General features: G+C 32.7%; 2 protein-coding genes across 3 annotated transcripts; both read right to left on the reverse strand.

Moving 5' to 3' along the window:
• Positions 1 to 497: 497 nt before the first annotated feature.
• LLG1 (LORELEI-LIKE-GPI-ANCHORED PROTEIN 1) lies at positions 498 to 3744 on the reverse strand. Its single transcript, NM_001308735.1, has 3 exons — positions 3654 to 3744; positions 3468 to 3524; positions 498 to 859 (listed from the first exon to the last, which is right to left on the reverse strand). Exons 1-3 carry the CDS (start codon positions 3742 to 3744, stop codon positions 498 to 500), a joined length of 510 nt encoding a protein of 169 aa, NP_001295664.1.
• A 1780-nt stretch (positions 3745 to 5524) lies between these two features.
• ARP8 (actin-related protein 8) lies at positions 5525 to 12880 on the reverse strand. 2 transcript variants are annotated; one of them, XM_012218757.4, is made up of 12 exons: positions 12409 to 12880; positions 11999 to 12087; positions 11719 to 11789; positions 11470 to 11537; positions 11116 to 11177; positions 10382 to 10479; positions 9543 to 9624; positions 9024 to 9166; positions 7194 to 7342; positions 6840 to 6973; positions 6608 to 6726; positions 5525 to 5866 (listed from the first exon to the last, which is right to left on the reverse strand). In XM_012218757.4, the coding sequence occupies exons 1-12, from the start codon at positions 12726 to 12728 to the stop codon at positions 5789 to 5791; spliced, it is 1413 nt and encodes a 470-aa protein (XP_012074147.1). In that variant the 5' UTR covers positions 12729 to 12880; the 3' UTR covers positions 5525 to 5788. The 2 variants fall into 2 exon arrangements, with proteins under 2 accessions (XP_012074147.1, XP_089578039.1); XM_089721913.1 differs by lacking the exons at positions 11719 to 11789; positions 11999 to 12087; positions 12409 to 12880 and adding an exon at positions 11687 to 11710.
• Positions 12881 to 19357: the final 6477 nt, after the last annotated feature.

The raw sequence follows: 19357 nt of genomic DNA on the forward strand, positions 1-19357 counted from the left end.
TTAGACTCCCTTTATCAATAAATATATGAACAACGTCAGGTTTTGAATAATTAATGAACTTTTTTTCAATTTTATTCTTTCTTGACTTAGCGCGCCCAAATGTGCACAGGCAGATAGCAAACTCGCTAGTTTTGATTCATATCCAGACTTGAGAGGCAAAAAATGATAGAACGATGCTCTATCATTTATTTACAGCTAAACAGACCATACTCAAATATACAAGAATATAATAATGACATTACAAATGTAAGAAGTTCAACAAATAAAACCGGAGCCCTTAAATTTAAAATTTTAAGTACTTATAGGTCTATCAAATTCTAATCCCTACTACTTTGGGGTAGCAAATAACAAACCAATATACAAATAATTTTTTTGGTATGTACGAGTAATGAATAATTTTAACTGTAACACAATCAAATAGAAAGAAGGGTATTGTAGCTCTATCATGGTTAATAAACAATTACTGGTGAAAAATAATAGATTCATTTCTTGAGCCTTCAAAACAAGTGAACTAACAGTGCTAGGAAACCAGATGTGAGTATCAACAATAGGGATGGATCTCGAATAATCTGACTGCCACTATCATTAGCCGATTGTGATGGTGGGTTTGCAGGGCATTCAAGACCCAGTTTTCCTTCCCTGCATTCGCTAGCGAAAAGACCAGGCGGGTATTTCCCGTAGAGGTTAATGTAGCTAAACATGGTTGATGCACAATCACTGGTCAAGTCATTAATGACATCGGCATAAGGACACGCAAAATCCTTGAATGCAGCACAGCAGCTACTAGGAAGATAATCAGGTCCTTTACATCGGCTTGTGATGATTGTATAGTTCATAAACTCAAAGTTTACTGGGCAGGCTGCGCAAAGACAATAACTTCACATCAGAATGCTATTCCAAATAGAAGAACACAGCACATAAAAATCTGAAATGGAATTGCAAGTTACAACTAAAAATGGAAGACGGGAAATCAGCAGTCTTAAATATATTTCTAAGACCACTGAATTTTAAAAGTTCAATGGTTGTGAGTCTGAAACCTAATCAGAGCCAATTAATCAATATGTATATACATGGGTGTGTGTGTGTTTAGTTATATCACAAAAATGCACCAGCACTCCAGGGCTCAAGATCAAATATTTTATCAAAATGAATAGATGTAGATCAACCAGCCGTCATTTGCATATGTAGATAGGTAACCTACTACTATGAAACCCAGAGCAGAACTGCTGGCCTGAATGAAAAGAGAGGCATCTGATCAATGTGTGCAAAAGCACAGATCACGTTTTTAAAATTTTCAGCACAGATTGGAGACTGTAATCAACTTTCTTCTCTTTCATAATCGCACTAACTTTCGAATTTAACCAATGTAATGTAGATGATGTTGGAAAATCAGGGTGTACTTACCATACTTCTCCCTCTTGTATGTGGCTAGTAGGACACGACCAAGTAGAGAATAATAAGATCACAAAATGAGAAATAATTAAAGGGAAAACCATGAGACACTCTGAAAAATATCTTCACTAATTAGATAATGAAGATACAAAACTACCATAGCCAAGATACCCAGTAATACCACTAATTACAAGGCTGAAATACTATTTTATTTTATCCTCTTGCATACACATGGTGCAGTATCTCACAAACTCCTCTCCTCTTCCTCCCTCTTTCTCTCTACTAAGCCACTTGATTTGCTTAGTCCAATGCTCTCTACCTAGTGCATTTTGAGCACCATCCTATATAACTATTTATAGCCGCACATGGCATGATAAAATAAATGAAGGTGGCCACCAAAGTCCAAACAACAACACCAACCATGCCTCAGCCCAAACCAATTGGGGTCAGCTATATGAATCCTGTCAGAAAAAATTTTGAAGGGGAATTTTAAAATCATTGATATATTAATAAAAAATTTTGAAATACCAAAGTCCAAAATTTCCCAACTAATGGCACACAATAAGAGTAATCAGTCAACCTGAAACATTTAATGATCATTATCACCATAAATGAATATCAGAGAAAAAGTTGGGTATTCCAGTCTTATGGCCTGCAGTAACGATTTGTTATCTTATGATCATCTAACTTTCCTCAATTGGCCATTTTGAATCCCTCCTATTGTTGAAAGATCTCCTTCACAAATTTGCAAAAATCTCATAGATTACCACATGTTTTTATCTCCGCAAGTGGCCAAACGATGCATTAACACAGGCCCAAAGTATAATTTCAGTTATCAAACATCACATGAATCTCTTTGTGGTCACTTTACCTAGTCATGTAACCAATGAAGAGGTGTTCTCTCAATGAGCAAACATACATACTATATTTGAATTTTTACTAGATATATTATGAATATAAAAATCTTAAGAATTGACAATGTAACTTCATAATGAGGTCCACAAGTAAAGGGCTGACTTCCAATTGAAACTAATTGGTATGCAATTCAAACTAATGCAAGCATGTTAGGGTTCATTTGGATATATATGCATTTTAAATGAAAATGGAATTGAATTGTATTTCAAGCAAAAAATCATAAAACAACATAATTTCAAATTCATAACTCTCTGCATTTAAAATCCTCATAATTCAAATAAGCCCTAAATTTCAAACAATATAGCACGGAAATTTGGGAGCCAAACAATTTGCCCACAAACACATAATGCTGTTGTGTTGATGAACAATGCTGAAAATGAAGTCTCTTTAAAGCAAATCATATTTTTTTACAAGAGCTTTTAGTAAACCCAAATTGGCTTATAATATGCACAAAATCAAAAGGCAGTAACTCATTTTAACTAAAATTTTTCTGTGGCTCTAGCTTTTAGAGGAGAGAAAATAAAAACAAGGAACAGACACTGAACACCTCAATCTCAAGAGAGAAGACCTTATCTCTCTCTCCCCCCTTCCACCACCACCACCACCTCTATACAAAGTGGATGAAGATGTGAACTACCAAAAAACAAAAGTTACTTTTCTCTCGATAAATACCCAACCCACAAAAGTTTATCATGCTAACTGAACAACAAAGAAAAAACTGCCCGAGATCAGCAAGCAACTGATTAGATATCACTATTTGCATGATTGCTGCTTTAAGTCAAAATCAATTAATTTTACACTACAATAGAAGTGGATCAACAGAATAAAACGGGACAAGGAACTCTCATTGTTAATGCAAAATGGAAACCATGGAGGAGACTATATATATAAAAACTTCCAGCAACCTCATGACGAATTATCCAGAAACTCACAAAATTGAATCTGCTCTTAAGAAAATAATTTCGTAACAGAAAAAAAAAGCATAGAGTCAGTAAAAAAATGAAGCAATTAGACTGCAAAAGAATGCAATATGAACAAAACCCATAAAAGAAGCCAAAGATTAGGGTCTGAATTCCTTCCTTGCACACCCTCTTCCAAAATTATTAGAAAAATTGTAATAAGCAAAGAATGTGATAAGAAGAAAGGAAGAAGACGAAAACCTTTCTTAGCCTGAAGTAGATTCCTGGCAGTAGAAGCATGGGATTCAAAAACAGAATCTGGATCCAAGTCAATAACAGATAAACAATACCATTAAACCCTTTTCCAAAAAGATAAAAAAAATTCAACTAACAGGCACAATCAAAACCCATATACTAGAACACACACGTTTACTAAACTTAAAGTACCTGAAATGAAACTGGAAGCAGAAGAAGGAGGAGCAAAAAGAAACACAAACAGAAGAAACATGAAAATGGCAGAACACTTTGTCAAATCCATCTTGATATGTAAGGGGGAGAGATCTATCTATCCCTCCTTGTATAAAGATTTTTACTTTCTGGGTTCAAAATATAAGATCTTTCTTCTGAAAAAAACAGAAAGCTTGAAGCTTTAAAGATCTAGAAAGAAAGAAAGAGTCGGACAAAGAAAAACAAACAGAAAGAAACTAAATAAAATAGAATAGAATAATACAGATAATTACAGCAGTGTATGATGAGAAGTGGGCTACAGCAAATTACGCGAAAACTGGGCCATACCCTTAATGGGTAGGCATAGCTGCTTGCTTCTTTCTTTCATTTTCTACTTCCTAATACTGAAATTAATTAAAAAATTAATAACCTGACGTTAGACGACTTGATTCATTGTGGGTAAGTCAAGAACAGTAAGTATCATGCTCCGTTTCGGCGGCTAGATTTTGCGGTTTAAAGGATAATTATATCAAATAAATGATAATTCTTAATTAGATTAAAGACTCTTCTTTTTTATAACTTAAGTCATTCATCTTTTTGAAATATTTAAATCATTTAGTTGTTTATTTTAATCACAGTAAAAAATTGGAATAGAAGCCAATATGTCGGGTAAATTTTTTTTTTTTTTAATATTTGTCGGGTAAATTTTTTTTTTTTTTAAATATTTGTAAGGTAAATTATGCTGACATTTTAATTTGATCGTGAAATATTAGTTTATCATTTTAAAATTATTTATCTTTAATTTTTGTTTCAACGCAAGTCACCCTCTGAATTGAGCTAAACAAAGTGATAGAAAAAAGGAATATTCTCGTGACTCCTATTAACTCACAACTTATCTACTCACCAATCTCCTAAAACCATTAGAGAAAAATCTTTTTCCTTAATTAGAAAAAAAGAGTAAAATTTTTTACTTATTTTTCTCCTGAATCCATATATTTTAAATATCTTTTATTTATAGAAAAATGATGGATGAAAATAGAATTTCATTTATTTTTATTAAATTATTTAAATATCTCAAAATAACTAGAATCGTATTTTATTGTTTAAAAATAAATCAGGTTATAATTGTCAATTTTCAATAATCACATCTTTTTTTACTCTTAAAATTTTGCCGATGAAGGAAAATAAATTTAATTTCTTTCCTCCGTTGTATCCAAAATAGAAATAACTTGTGAAAAGAAAATTGACAACTCATCTGTTTATAATATTTTCCTTTAACAGTTACTTTACACAAATTTATTCAATTTATATAATACGTTCTTATGATGTTTAATGAGTTTATTATCAAATATACTTTACACAAATTTACTCAATTTATATAATATGTACTCGTGATGTTTAATGAATTCATTATGAAATATACTCGTGTTGTAGTTGAATTTTAAAATATATAATAACTAGATGGTCTCTCGAGCTTCAAGTGGATATAAAATAATACATTTTTTTTTTATTATTTAAAATATTAGACATATTTGTTGATTGAGTTTTGAAAAATAAAATAATACTTCTCTATTTCACCTATTTACCATTTTTTAATAGAGAAGTTTTTTTAGGATGGATATAGGGAAGATTTGTTCTGTTACTAACAAAGACGATGTACAGAATGAGAAATGGCGGTTCAATTTTTCTTCTTCTTTTTTGTTCAGTTCCAACCGGCAGGAGATTAGAAAAACGTGTCATTGATGTAGCAAACGATGAAAGTGGGATTTTAGATATATGTTTGGCTAATGAGAAAGGGTAGAAGAATGTAGAATTGCAGAAAAACGAGAAGCAGCAAAAGAATCTAGAGGGAGAGGATAAAACTGGAAAAGTTATGAATATTGCCAACTTTGTCCAGAAAATCGGCAAGTTCACAGCTTTTAACTATAATTGATTACAATATATTCAATTTAAGTTTATATCAGGGGAATTTATACACCAATATTACATGAACTTTGTTACAAATAATCTAATGAATGTAAGCCCAAACGTTCACAATACAGTTCAATAAAATAGGAAAAAAATTTTTTTTAAAACAAATAAATATATAATTTCATAAATTTTTACCATATGGAATTCTGGGCAAGAGCTTGTATTTACCATGCCAGATTGAATCTTGATTTCCGCTTAAATTGCTTCTTTGTCACACACCATGGTCCAGGGAAGGTGCTCAACTATACAAAATGAAAAGAAACATTGAAGTTGTTGACTATGTTGACAACAACTTTTTAAATATCTTTTAGTCAAAACTAAACGCTATATTTTATAATGTTTCGTAACATGATGTTTGTTAACATAACATTTGAATTGCTTTTTGAAGTTTAAGGTAGCATTTTATAAAAAAAACTAGCTTTTAGAAGTTTAAGGTAGCATTTTACTAAAAAAAAAAAAAACTAGCTTTTAGAAGTTAAGATAATATTTTATAAAAAGTTAACAAATGTAACGTTTATCTTTTGAACCTATTCAAACAGCTCACAGCTACAAAAACAGCTAATTTTGCCGAACATATTATAAAATGACCCAGATACTTGAGACTTCAAATCATCATTGCTAGAAATGATGATATTCATATATAAATCAGCCAAGGCCTGTATTTCCAAAAGTTGATTAACTAATCCCTTAATTTTGTCAACATCCTAGTATCCTACTACTGCATCCAGCTTTGAAATGTTAATTTTACCCTCAAATCCAACTGCAAATTTTCTTCTCTCTGCCACTATTCAATTCAAACCCTCCCCATTACTTAATTTTCTCTCCCCTCTATCCAGACTGAATCTCATGATAGACTGCCATGGTTGTTAGGAATTAAATTAAGTTCTATTCAGCAAACTTCAATATAGGATTATTGCTTCCATTTTGTGACACATAATGTACTGCATATATAGAAATTTGGTGGTTAAGTTCAGGTAGCTTACATTGCTGATAAGCTTTCCTCCAAACCATGTAGTGTCTGCACCATATGGAGGAGGAATGACTCTTATTCCATTGCTAATGGATGCAGGAAGAAGCTCACGCAGTTCCTTCTCTAGCCTCTCTGAAAGCAAATCAGGAAAAAGAAGTTCATATGCTTGTGGCTTGCACATGTATTGCTTTTTTTTTTTTTTTTCTTTTTCCTTGCAGAAACAGATTGATATCCTTTATAGTTACCTGCTAGTCCGGGTAAACATGCGGTCCCTCCGGACAATACCACAGTCTTAAACCAAGAATCATCACCAGTCAACTCTGCTGCATGACAGTGGTCCATGCAAAGTGCTACTGCCTGGTGCAAACCCATTGTACGACTGTGTCATGAGGTAAATGAAGCGTTTTAACCAACTGGATTAGGTTTATGATTCTCATGCCATATAATGTACAAAAAGTAAACTGGTGGTTGTTTTGTAAAAAAAAGAAAAAACTTATGCATTTATATAATATCACTACTAAAGCATCTTTTTTTGTAATTCAAATTTATAATTCCAATGTATTCTTAAAAGGTTAGTTTGTGAGGATATATGGACTTACACTCCCGCAATACGTGGCTGGAATAAGATCTCCCCTGTTTTAAAGCGTTCTTTTGAAAGGGTAAACCATCCTTCTCCTTGAACTTCTAATGATGCTTGTGTGTCTCTAGATAACTCAGCCTCATAATCAGCAGCAACATAACAAAGGTTCTGTATTTCCATTATGAAAGAACAAAATCAATCAGAACGAAATTATACTCCACAAGGTCAATGTTAGTATGCACAACAGAAGAGAATTTGTAATTTTGAACCCAATTCGTGCAAAGCAACAACCATCATGCCTTATCAATATGGAAGAACAACCTATACATTCATAAAAGTGAATAATTGGGACATCAGAAAGCATATTGAATGAAGAAATTATCCTTTTTCTGCATGAAAACTTTGTTAGCGACAATCTGAGCTACACAATGGTGGAGATATAAAATGGGAAGTAAGAATTGATCTGTCAAGAATGTGCAATCAAAAAGATCTATGAGATGCAATACCTTGGTAAATTCAGTCGGAGGCCTACAAGAAATCCAAAATTACTTATTCTACACGGTTTCTAAATAATATTGAATACTCAAGTAAGCCTTAATCTGACATTAGGAGGCTTGCTATACAGATCCATTTTCTTAACAATATTATATGGCCTAAAAATTTATGCAGGGACCAGGAAAATCTACAGACATTGTTGCTAGAAATGTAACCAGCAGAGAACATCTGAACAGCGGCTACCAATCTTTGTGCAACATAATACAGGCATGACTAAAAAGCAAACATGACGTGTCCAAAGTCAATGGAGAATATCTAATCCATGAATGCAGAATGCATTTACTAAAGTACATTGTAGGTACAGAAAGTGCACATCCTTCATTTCTGCACCAAGAGATGAAAAAATAAAATTTATAATTTTCTATTACGTTATGTTATCATCAACTGGTTTCTATCCTTGGTCAGCATTTATCTTAATCAACCTTTTCAATGTATAAATAGTTAAATATCCATGGGACCTCTGCCTGAAAAAACAAACATTTTCATGCCACATTTCTAGAAGCCAATTTAATGACATTTGCCATCATGGCTATGCATATCTAACGAGGAAAATAAGTATGCGTTGCGTAAAGCTGAAGGTAAAACAAAAGATTTTGTGGTTACAGCTGCATGTTCACAACTGTATCTTCCAAAATTTAATGTTTGAATATTATAAAATTTAAATCTCTAATGTAGGTTTTGTGCATAAATCATTTGTGTAATTGCACAAAGCTTATAGGTTAAACACTTACTTTCTTTCTTTCTCTCTCTTCCTCCCTCATACTTTATTTCTTCTGATGTTTTCCACTGAATGTTTCAATTTCTACGAGAAATATGAACTTTCTTTCATTTAGATGTGTGCTTGTGCTTTGTGCCTAGGCTCTAGGAGACTGACCTTAGAGCATAAATGTAATTTTGACCATATTGATTGAAAATCACAGTGCTAGTCCAATGCCTTGATAATTTTACAACCTCAACCTACACTTGAGGGATACCCACAGGGGCAGACTGTTCAAACAAGACGCTCAAAGTTTTTTTTTTGCAGTACAAAGTGATGTTTTCAATTTATTTATAGATTACAATCACTTAACTAATTGTGCTCTTGAGTTTGATTTTGGCGCAAAGGAAATAACTGGCATCAAATCTTACCATGTGACATGAAGAATTATTTAGAATTTCAAAGAATTTATGAAAAGATGAAGGATGAAGTGACAATTCTCGATTTGAATTAGGTTGAAAATTATGCAACCATAAGAATTTCACCAAGCTTAATAACAACATTGTGGATACAGGAAGAACCATTACAACTTTGTACCTCTTTCAGTGTACGAACAGTGTACAGTGATTCAAAATTGATATTATTCTGCTGCATCTGTTCTCTAAGAAATCCTGTAACCTTTAATGCTCCAAGACCAATAACTTCCACACCTATCTTGCGCATTACTTTACCATTTAAAACTGTAATGTGCAGAAATGATAGAGGATAAATGTTTAAGATGAAAGAGCAACTAAAACAATAAATAAGGGTTAATGGAAATACTCGAAGACTTATTGAGATGCAAGAGGTTAGATCTTTAAACATGAAGAGTAATACAACTTGCATATGCTAGATAAAAGAAGGATCAATAAATGAATGAAGATGAATAAATCAAAAAGAATATACAACAAGACACATATAAAAGTGCAGAGAAGGTCTTAGGATAAGAAATGCACAAGAAGGATAGTTAAGCATCTAGAAGAATAAAGCTAACTTTAAGTTCACCAGATGTAACATTTTATCTCAAATAAATTTCCAGAAGAAAGCATTTTAGAGGGAAATAACACAATCACTTACTTGGAACAATAGATGTGACTTGGAAACCAATATTAACAGCAATTCCTGAAGTTCGCCTAGCAGCATACAATGCTAATGTTGCCTGTAGAACATTTAATGCATTAACATACAAAATAAGACTGACAACAGCAGAATCTCTTGATTGCTCTGCTGTTGAAACAAGAAAGTAACTTAAAATTCGCCATGCAAAACTCAAAAAAAAAAACAAAAAAAAAGAGGAAAAAAAAAGGTTTTTCACAGAATTCAATATGGAATGAACTTTCAGAGCACAAAACTGCTCGAAAGAAGCTCCCAGATTGTAGAAATTTCTACATTGAAATACTATTTCGGGGAAAATGTTGGATTCCAAATGTATTTCCCTTTTTATTTTTTTACAGTGAATGCCAGATAATATACCTGAGTGTTAAACTTGTCATTCAGGCAACAAAAAGTTTACTTTATATTTAAACAAAGTGATTTCTTTAGCGATACAAAAATAAATTTGAAGTTTTGTCATATCTTTTTTTCTGGGTACTCCCACATTAATTTATCTGACATTTGCTAATCTTTCTTTAAGAACATTGTCATTTTGGGGGACTCCATAAGATCTGCTTTGCACCACAGGCAGCACCCATAATCTAAATCAAAGTTGTGCCCCTCTAAGTCCCGCTTTACTTATTAAAAGACAATAAAAAGAATGGCAGTACCATTGAGGAAGCCAAGAAAGTAATTAATTTGATCACCGGGTAATTAGACTTTGAAGTAGTTTACCATAGGTTCTTTTCACCCTTTTCCCCAGAATAAGAGCCATTGATGCCGTAAGAAACACAGGAATAAATTGATAAACAAACACAACACACCTGATTAATAGCACAAACAGCTGGAGCATTCATGTCAAACAGAGCTGTGTACATGGCTTCTTTTAGCTGCCGTCTTGATGCTTTGGCAGATTCAGTATCTGGAATTATAAAGATAGAAAGCCATCAGTAATGCATTATGACAATGTAATATAAAATCCGGCCATCATAACCATATAGTTTAAATTCTCTAATCATTTTCCAAACAAAGATTACGAAATTCTTTTCAACTTTATTGGATGCTAGAAATTTTGACATGAAGAAAACCTTGTCCTTTTAATTAAAAAAAAAAAAATTTAATGCATATTACATTTTATGCTACCAGAACGAAATATGGTATCAAGCAAAACTAAGCAAGTAAATGGCAGTGCATTTCGAAATTTCTGAGGATTAAATCTAATTATTGAATGAAATATCAAAAGCTTATGATTAACTATTTCCCTATCTAATTGAAACGATAAAAAGCCACCCATCACGCCTGAAGAAGTTTCAGGTTCAAAAGTTTGAAGTATTTGCAGTGCCACAGCCTTAACATTAAACTGAAAGCCCCATACTTGGATAAGAAACTAATAAAATTGCCAACATTCAGTAACACCTTATAATTCCTCCCAAAGCCATTTTTATATAATGGTTTTTTAGACTAAATTGAACTAGCCCGAACCATCATATTTATAACTTCTCTGAAGGGGCCATTTACATACATACATATAAGTAAAATTAGCTAAGAAGAGTCTAACCATCATAATGGCAAATTGGAAGGGACACAAGAATTGGCTGTGTTGATGCTTTTACCTGCATCCTGTTAGGAGATATTGTAAAAATCTTTAGCTTCAAGACAATATAAGAATAAAAATGAATATCAAAGGGCTAGCAAACTTGTATGCTTTAACAGATTGAGGGATTAGAAGTTAAAAATTAATTCAATTATATGGATTCAGCTAGAAGCATGCTTAAGAATACAAACCACTATTAAACCTTTGAATGTACTACATTGTAATTGTAGATTACTTAAATGCAGCAGACAACTTCTTGAAGAGAAAAAAGTCATTTGATTAAAAAAAATAAAAAAAAGGAAAAAGAAAAAGACATACCTGCCATAAATAGTAGCGAAAAAATGCCGGAGCCTGGAGTACATTGGAGATTCAATATTACCAAATTCCTGCACACAGATGATCACAGAATAGGTTTTAAATTTAAAAAAAAAAAAAGGTAAATTCTATTTAGTATAGTGAAACCAAAAACATTAATTAACTATAGAAGTAGGAACAGCAAAAATTTCCCAACTTTGGCGAAATTGCTTCCACAAACCTCTAAACTGCCAGTTAAAAGCAAAAGCTCACCAAAAATGTTGCTGCACGCCCAGAAGGACAAGCATATTTGCTCCAACCAAACTTGCAATAGCCCGAACCACCTATTCAACGGCATTTGAACAGAATGAAGCAGCATGAACAGATTTAATATACTAAACGTAAGACTGTCCACGACTTAAAACAAGAAAATATTTCCAAATTTGAACAACCTCAACTGGCATTATGAATCAGATTTTACATCCAGTAATTTCGCACTAATTATCCACCTTAAATATATTCAAAAGGGATCCTGCATATCTATAAAACTCACCATCAATAATGATACAACCTGGGACTTGTTCACGCTCGCCATATATACGCATAAATGACAACTCCGTAGTGATTTGACCACTATATGCCCTGCAAGTAAAATCACGAATTCCTTTTCATGAATTATGAAATTGGACTCTCAATCGTTCAATTCCAACAAAAAACGACAGCAATTCGCATCAGATTTAAATTAATTCCTCCAAAATTCTCCTCATGAAAGCGCAGATTTCTGTTTATAGACCCCTATTTGTTTACTAACAAACACTACTTCAACAGTAAAAAGTCGTTGCATGCACAACAGGATGGGCAATCAAACAGAGCTTAAACAACACCACTAGCTGTTTCATTTTTCTTGAACTTTCTGAGCAGTCAAACAGAGCTTAAACGTCAAAAAGAAGAGGGAAAACTCACTGGAAAGGATACCGGAGATTGGTTTCCGCGAAGAAAACAGAGTCCGAAGAATCACAGTAGTTCTGGAGAAAGTAAATCCAGAGACGATTATCAGATACGAGTGACCTCCAAGACTCACAAACTACGCTCAATCTAGCTGCGTCCTTTGGCCCAACCAATCTCAAAATATACATCACTACATCTAATGGTATTCGGTCAAAATCTCCAAGCGAAGATAACACGGAATAACTCCGTCGATCCGCCGAGTCAATGCTGGGACTCGAACAAGAACTGGCCCGGTTTGACACCGATTCCCACACCTTTCTCAATAGCGTCGCCATGATTTACAAAATTTTATTTCACTCTTTCTCTATTCATTACCTCATGATGGAAAATTAAATGAATTTTCCTGAGGAATTTGTTAAGTTAGTTTCCATGGAAACAAACAAAAACCAACAGATGTAAAAGTGAATTCTGGGGAAGTTAAGACAAGCGCGCATATGGTGGACTTTTAAGCAAATAGGGGGAGGGATGATGACGTGGAATCGAGTAATAATGACACGTGGGTAAAGAAGAGCCAGCGATTGCTGGTTAGTTGTTGGCTCGTGTTTATGGTGCGACGTCAGATGTGAACCGGGTGAAGCCACACGTTTTATTTCTGGGATATTGGTAATTTCAGGGCACGAATTGTTTAATTTTTTCTATTTGAGTGCCTCGTGGAAAAATATTTCAACTGGTGTTTAAAGGTTTTTAAAAATGCAATTAGGTATTTTTAGCTGATTTTGGATAGGAAAATATTTCAACTGGGTGTTTAAATATTTTTAAAAATGTAATCATGTGCTTGTAGCTGATTTCTATTTTTGAATTGCTGACTTCATAGATGTGAGTTCCACTTTTAATGAGGTGTCAAAAAACGTGTAATAAAAGATAAATACATGTCGGATCCACATGGATATGTCTACGAAATCTAAACAAATATCCTAACATAATTGAAACGACTTGAATATTTGATTTCATAGAATTTTCATTTAAAAACTAAATTTTTAAATCGACCAATGAGGATTTACAATAAATATTTAATTGTTGTTAAATCGGACCCGTTAACCAGCTTGAATTTTTCGAAAACCAGATGAAAAATCCATAAATCAATTGAAAAATCAAGCTAAAACCATGATTTAAATTAAACCAGACTCGAATCGACCCAAACCCCATCCACCAATTAGAAAATTCTAGAAAAAAAAAAGAAAAAGAAAAAGAGAAACGACTCGCCATTCTCTCTCAACAAGCCCCCTCCCCTTTTCTTCTCGTTCTCCGGCTGTCGGTCACCAAATGCGGCAAATAAATACTCTAAAAATATCTACTCGTCGCAAGGAGTTTGATTCAAGCTTTGGTTTGCGCGATTTGAGCCTGGATTGAGAGAAAACTCGACTGAAAGGGTGCGACGCCATAGTAGCAACTTTTTCAGCCATTCACATCGTTTCCAGCGACCTGAGGCTTCAAGGTTTGATTTTCTAGCCATCATGCACGGCGGCCGGCGGCGGCGGTCCGGCGAGGCTTCAAGAGGCAGAATGACCTCCTCTTCGCGTAGATTTCGGAATCATAGACTGATTTTCAATCGGTACACTCTAAAGCTTAATTCGCAATTTTTGAATAAATCCCTAATTAATTTATTAATGAATTTAATTAAGTATTTAAGTAAATTAAATTGAATATTGTTGAATATATTTCATGAACATTAATTATAACAATAAAGTTGATATTGAAATAAAAATTTCTAGTTAATAGTTATGTAAGTTAATTTTAGGAATTTTAATAAATATTGTTAGGAAGAATTATAATTTATGATATAGACAAGTAATTAGTTATAAGACAATTAATTATATCATGGGAATTTAGCTTAAATGAGAATGTGCCCGATGAATGGGCTATGTGAATTGAATGAACAAATGAATGATGGTTAGGGCGGACGGGATCAGTTAATGTGAATTGTCCGATAGATGGGCTGTGTGTTGAAATGTAGAATATGTAAAATTGGGTAGTACAGTTTATAAGGGAAATGCTGCCAAATTTTCGGCGAAACACCTAAATCAGTTATATCCTTAATAGGTAGTAACAACTAAAACTTTTAGTATTATTATTATTATTATTATTATTATTATCATTGTATTTATTATTATTATAAAAATATTACTTAGTAAATAATTAGAACCTTTATTACAAGTTATAAATAAAATAATATATATATATATATATATATATATAAAATTTAGTTCGATAAGTTAAGATAAATAGCTATAGAGCCTCAAAAATTAATAAATGAATGCAAAGTACATTTATGGAATTGGGAATCTTATGCATAATTTTCTTTCTAGATGCTTATGAGTTCCAGAATGGTGAGACAAATGCTGGAAGGATGCAGTAATAGAGATAGTCCTTTAAAGCACAATAAAGAACTGTGAGTAGTGTTAGATAATTCGCATCATCCACCTGCACATGCATCACGACTAAATGTTAGCATGCATTACTTGGTGAAATATTATATTGTGCTGCATTATTTGTTGCGATTAAAAAGAAATTGTTTGATTACCTGTGTTATGATATTACTGTGCTTTGTTTGTGTGGCATTGGGATGAAGTGGGTCACTATGGGATTGTGAGACCGTCGGCCATGTATGGGGAGATCGGCACCCCTGTGTGCACCTGATGATATGATATGGATGATATGGAAAACCACAGGGTGGCCTCCTGTTGGTATGGAAAAGAAAAGAGAGAATGAAAAAACAATGAGAGGGCTGGTCAAGTGAGGATTAGACTGGTCGGCCATGTATGGGGGATCGGCTCCCTGGTGCACACGTTGTGAGAGGATGGGCCATGTGGGAGGACGGCTCATCTAGGGTTTCGGTGACGCCACTGACTAATTTTCACGTGATGTGATTATATGAAGATGATAATAATTGTGATTGCTGTTGTATTGCCATTTGTGTGACAAACTGCATGATCATATAATTAGTCGGAGGACTAAATTGATTTATTATAACATATGAGTGATTGTGTGGGGTGAAAGGGTTATCTAACCCTACTCACTGAGTTTGGTGCTCACCCCTGCCTCCTTTTTTTTTCTGGTAATAGGAAGAAAAGAGAGTCCTATGGACCCGACTGAGTCGAAATATCGAAACTAAAAACTTGTTAATAGTTGTGTTAGCCATGTAATGTTAAGGACTGTAGATTATGGAGTTCTGCAATTGTATTCCAAATGGGTTGCAATTGAATAATAAGAGCACATATATTAATTGTATGAATTGTACTTTTGATATATTGATGAAATAAGTTATTGGGCCTGAAGCCACAATTATAAATAGAACATGGATTAACTAAGATATGTTTACCACGGACCTCAGAGGCCTTATGCCCGCCCAGGTCCTAGTGCCGGTCCGGCCCATGGAAACGGGTCGTGACAATAATTGAAAACCAAATTTTGAGACTCCCAGTCCCCATTTTCCAAATTTTCCTCAAGCTAAGCCTTTCAAAACAGAGACCTCTTTATCAAAATTAGGTTTTCTTGATATTTCTTAAGGATTCGATGCAAAGATATTGAAATCGACGTTGATTGTTGCATAAAAGGAGATCTATTGTTTTTGACCGAGCTATAATGGAGCTTTTGGATGATTTTGACAACAGGTATGTGTTCCATTTGCTTTGTAGAAGCGGTACATTATTGTTGTGTATTTGTTGTGCTTAGTTTATGATTTTTTTTCTTTTGTGTGTATTGTTTATTAAATAAGGTATCTTGCTTTTTTTTTTTTCTGGGTATTTTCGACATTGCTTTTGTTTTATTTTTCTGAGTATTTTTGGTTCAAATGTAGTGGGTTTGAATGTGGAATTGAAGTGAATCATTAGGGATATTTATTTGGTAGTGGTTGTGTATATGTTGGAGAGTATAAACTATTAATAGGAGCTAATTTTGACAAATTTTATCTTAAAGTTTTTTATGCATGCATGCAAGATGTAATGGGGAAGAGAGTGATAGAAAAAATACATTTTAGACAGCTTGGAAGACCTTTAGCGCATGGACTTACTTTTGTATATGATGGACTAGCCACTTGTTGAGCATGTAATAGTTAGGGACAAAAATGAAACTTTAAGTGAGGGTAATGTTGACACTGTGTGTGACCTAACTACAGTGTATAGGTACAATGAAAAGGGAAAAGCAGTAGCCGATTCTAGTAGTAGGGTATTAGATGAAACTTATGAGCATATTGACTATGGTGAGGTGGGTGGGGGCATTCATTTCTCATCTGGGCCTGTTGAGTTTGATATGAATGTCAATTATAATACTACTGAGGCAGGTGGTAGGAGTATTAATATCTTATGATGAAACAAATGGAGGTCTTTTATTGCTGAGGGCATTAAGTCAGTGAATGATATTATTGAGGCTTTGAAGGAAGCTGCAACAACAGCTCATGTTGGTGAAACAGAATAAAGTGAAGATGAAGAATATGATGAGGAGGAAAATGAAGATCTAGTGGAGTGTGAGTGAATATCATATGATGATGAAGAACTTTAAGATGCAAAAGATGAAGAATTTTTTGACAAACAAAAAGAAATCAAAAGAGCAAAGGCCAAAGGTCCAAAGTAATCAATACAAAAGGTAAAGATGGGAATCATAGGCTTCCCTGAAATCCTACACTGACCATCATCTATCCTAATGTCAACTACATTAGTTTACTGGCAAAAAATCATCAACTATACCAAAACTACACCTATCATCGCCTCCTATGATCATTACTACAAACTATTACAATTAAGGTCACTTGAAAATAATAATGAGCAATGAGATGATCACCTACAACCAAAACAACTTCTCCTGCCTCTAATTTCTCTGCATTTGCTTCTCTAATTCATTCTGGGTCCTTAATAGGCCTAGTATAATTCTCAATGCTCTATCTCCTATAACCGGTCTATCCACTCAAAATAATCATATCCACGACTACGATCCACCTTTAGGGAACATGAACTATATGAAATTAACTGAATTTTTTATCTTTCCACAACATGAAGGCCTTAAATTTAGAGAACAAGCTAACACACTTACCAATTGAGTCTCATAGGCCATGAAACGCCTTCTCGAATTCCATTCGATGCATGAAGTTCTCACAGGGCATCCAAATCCATATCTACATATGCAATAGTCCATAGATTTGTCTTCTGCATTCTCTATTTGCAAAGGTAGAAGCAATTTTGCCCTAAAATGGTTTTGAACATGATGAGTGATGGGAAAGTAAGGGTATTTTTGAGATTTCACAAACATATCCACGTGGATATGATGTGTATTTGACTTTTATTACACATCCTCTGACAACTCATGAAAAGTGCAGCCCACATCTGTGAAGTTAGCAATTCGATGCCAGAAGTCAGCTAAAAGCACATGATTGTATTTTTGAAAAAATTTATACACCCAATTGAAAATATTTTTCAGTCAGGCACTCAAATAGAAAAAAATTAAAGAGTTTAAAAACTGAAATTATCAATATCCCTTTATTTTATTGTTTGGTTTAAGCACAAAATTTTCAACTAGTTCTAAGTCTCTATTTGTCAAAAGATTTTCATATAGCTTTAAGCTAGATTGCAAAGACACGCATACAAGGTATGACACCACATGACCTGGCAACGAGACACAATAATTTAAAAAAAAGTAGGACACCAATACGCATAAGGCATGCTATACTAACTAAGTTACAATTTATTAATAATTCAAATAAATAAACAATTACTAATAGTAAACTAGTCTTGAACCCACGCGATGTGCAGATTGTATATTTTTTTATTTTATAATTTTAATTTATATTTAGGTTGCTTTAATTTAAATAATTTGTTTATGTACTTTTAATTAAATGATGAAAGGTAAAACTATAGGTTTTTTTTAAAAAAAATTCTCAAATATTAAACTGGAACATTAATTAGCACAATTGATTATTGTGACCAAATTATTGTTATTCAATTGATATATTTAGTTAATTATTTTTTTCTTTGAAATTCTCATATATTCAAATTAAATGAACTATAAGAATATTTAATCTTAATGAAATAAATTTTAGTGAATTGAAATTAATATTTTAATTCTACTGGTTAATCTAATTATATTATTTAATTAATTTTTATTAACTATGACTCTATTATAACTCCATCAGTTTTTTTTATAGAATAAAAACTATTTAATGAAAAACTTTATATTTATTATATATTAATTATAACGAAATCTTATTAGTTTAATTGTAACTCCATTATTTAATAAAGAACATTTAATTCTTATTTAAATATAAAAGATATTAATTATAATGAAAAAATAAATATCATGTCATCATTTTCATACTCTAACATGTTGCAACATAAGCATTTAGACCTTAAAAATTATATATTTATATAAATCATAAATAAAAAATAATAGTATTTAATTTCTTATTTCAACATTATTAGTTAAATTCTCAAAATTAATATCATTATTGAAAATCATAAATTGACAATTTCAAGAATTCTAATATCTCTAAAAGAGATCAAAGTAATCCTCGATGAAATTTTACATTTTAATTTTTAAATTGGTATGTGAAGTGTCCTCAATGTATTTCCAAAAGTGTCCATAAAATGTCTTCATATGTGTTCTTAAAGTGTCCAATAGTAATTAAATAAAATAAATAATAGAACATATCTTTTAAAGTGTCTGTCATGTGTTCAGGAGTTTTGTGAAGTGTTAACGATCGAAATGGATACGTTCAATCTTTTAAAGTGTCCGTTTAACTTAGGCTTCAAGCCAAAAAAAAAGCAAACTTTCACTATTTATAGTGTTTTAATGTTTGATGAAATGATACTTAGGTTTTTTTGCTTTCAAAGATACTTTTGAAATTTCAAATATTGTTTAGTTGTAATATTAAAAATTAGTTAGAACATATTAAAATTTTAGTGAACAGGGCAAAATT

This window comes from Jatropha curcas, chromosome 5 (assembly GCF_041381405.1).
Source record: "Jatropha curcas cultivar XTBG-Jc1 chromosome 5, XTBG_Jcur_1.0, whole genome shotgun sequence".
Taxonomy (NCBI): Eukaryota; Viridiplantae; Streptophyta; class Magnoliopsida; order Malpighiales; family Euphorbiaceae; genus Jatropha; species Jatropha curcas.

Excerpts from the sequence above, each read along its gene's own strand:
- ARP8 (XM_012218757.4), bottom strand. The coding sequence starts at position 12,728 with ATGGCGACGCTATTGAGAAAGGTGTGGGAATCGGTGTCAAACCGGGCC. Across the intron at positions 9,625-10,381 it reads CTGTTTGTGCTATTAATCAG|GCAACATTAGCATTGTATGC; the intron begins GTGTGTTGTGTT and ends AATGTTCTACAG. Across the intron at positions 6,974-7,193 it reads CAGCCACGTATTGCGGGAGT|TCGTACAATGGGTTTGCACC; the intron begins GTAAGTCCATAT and ends CTCATGACACAG.
- LLG1 (NM_001308735.1), bottom strand. The coding sequence starts at position 3,744 with ATGGATTTGACAAAGTGTTCTGCCATTTTCATGTTTCTTCTGTTTGTG. Across the intron at positions 3,525-3,653 it reads TGCTTCCAGTTTCATTTCAG|ATTCTGTTTTTGAATCCCAT; the intron begins GTACTTTAAGTT and ends ACTTGGATCCAG. Across the intron at positions 860-3,467 it reads TCTACTTCAGGCTAAGAAAG|CCTGCCCAGTAAACTTTGAG; the intron begins GTTTTCGTCTTC and ends GTCTTTGCGCAG.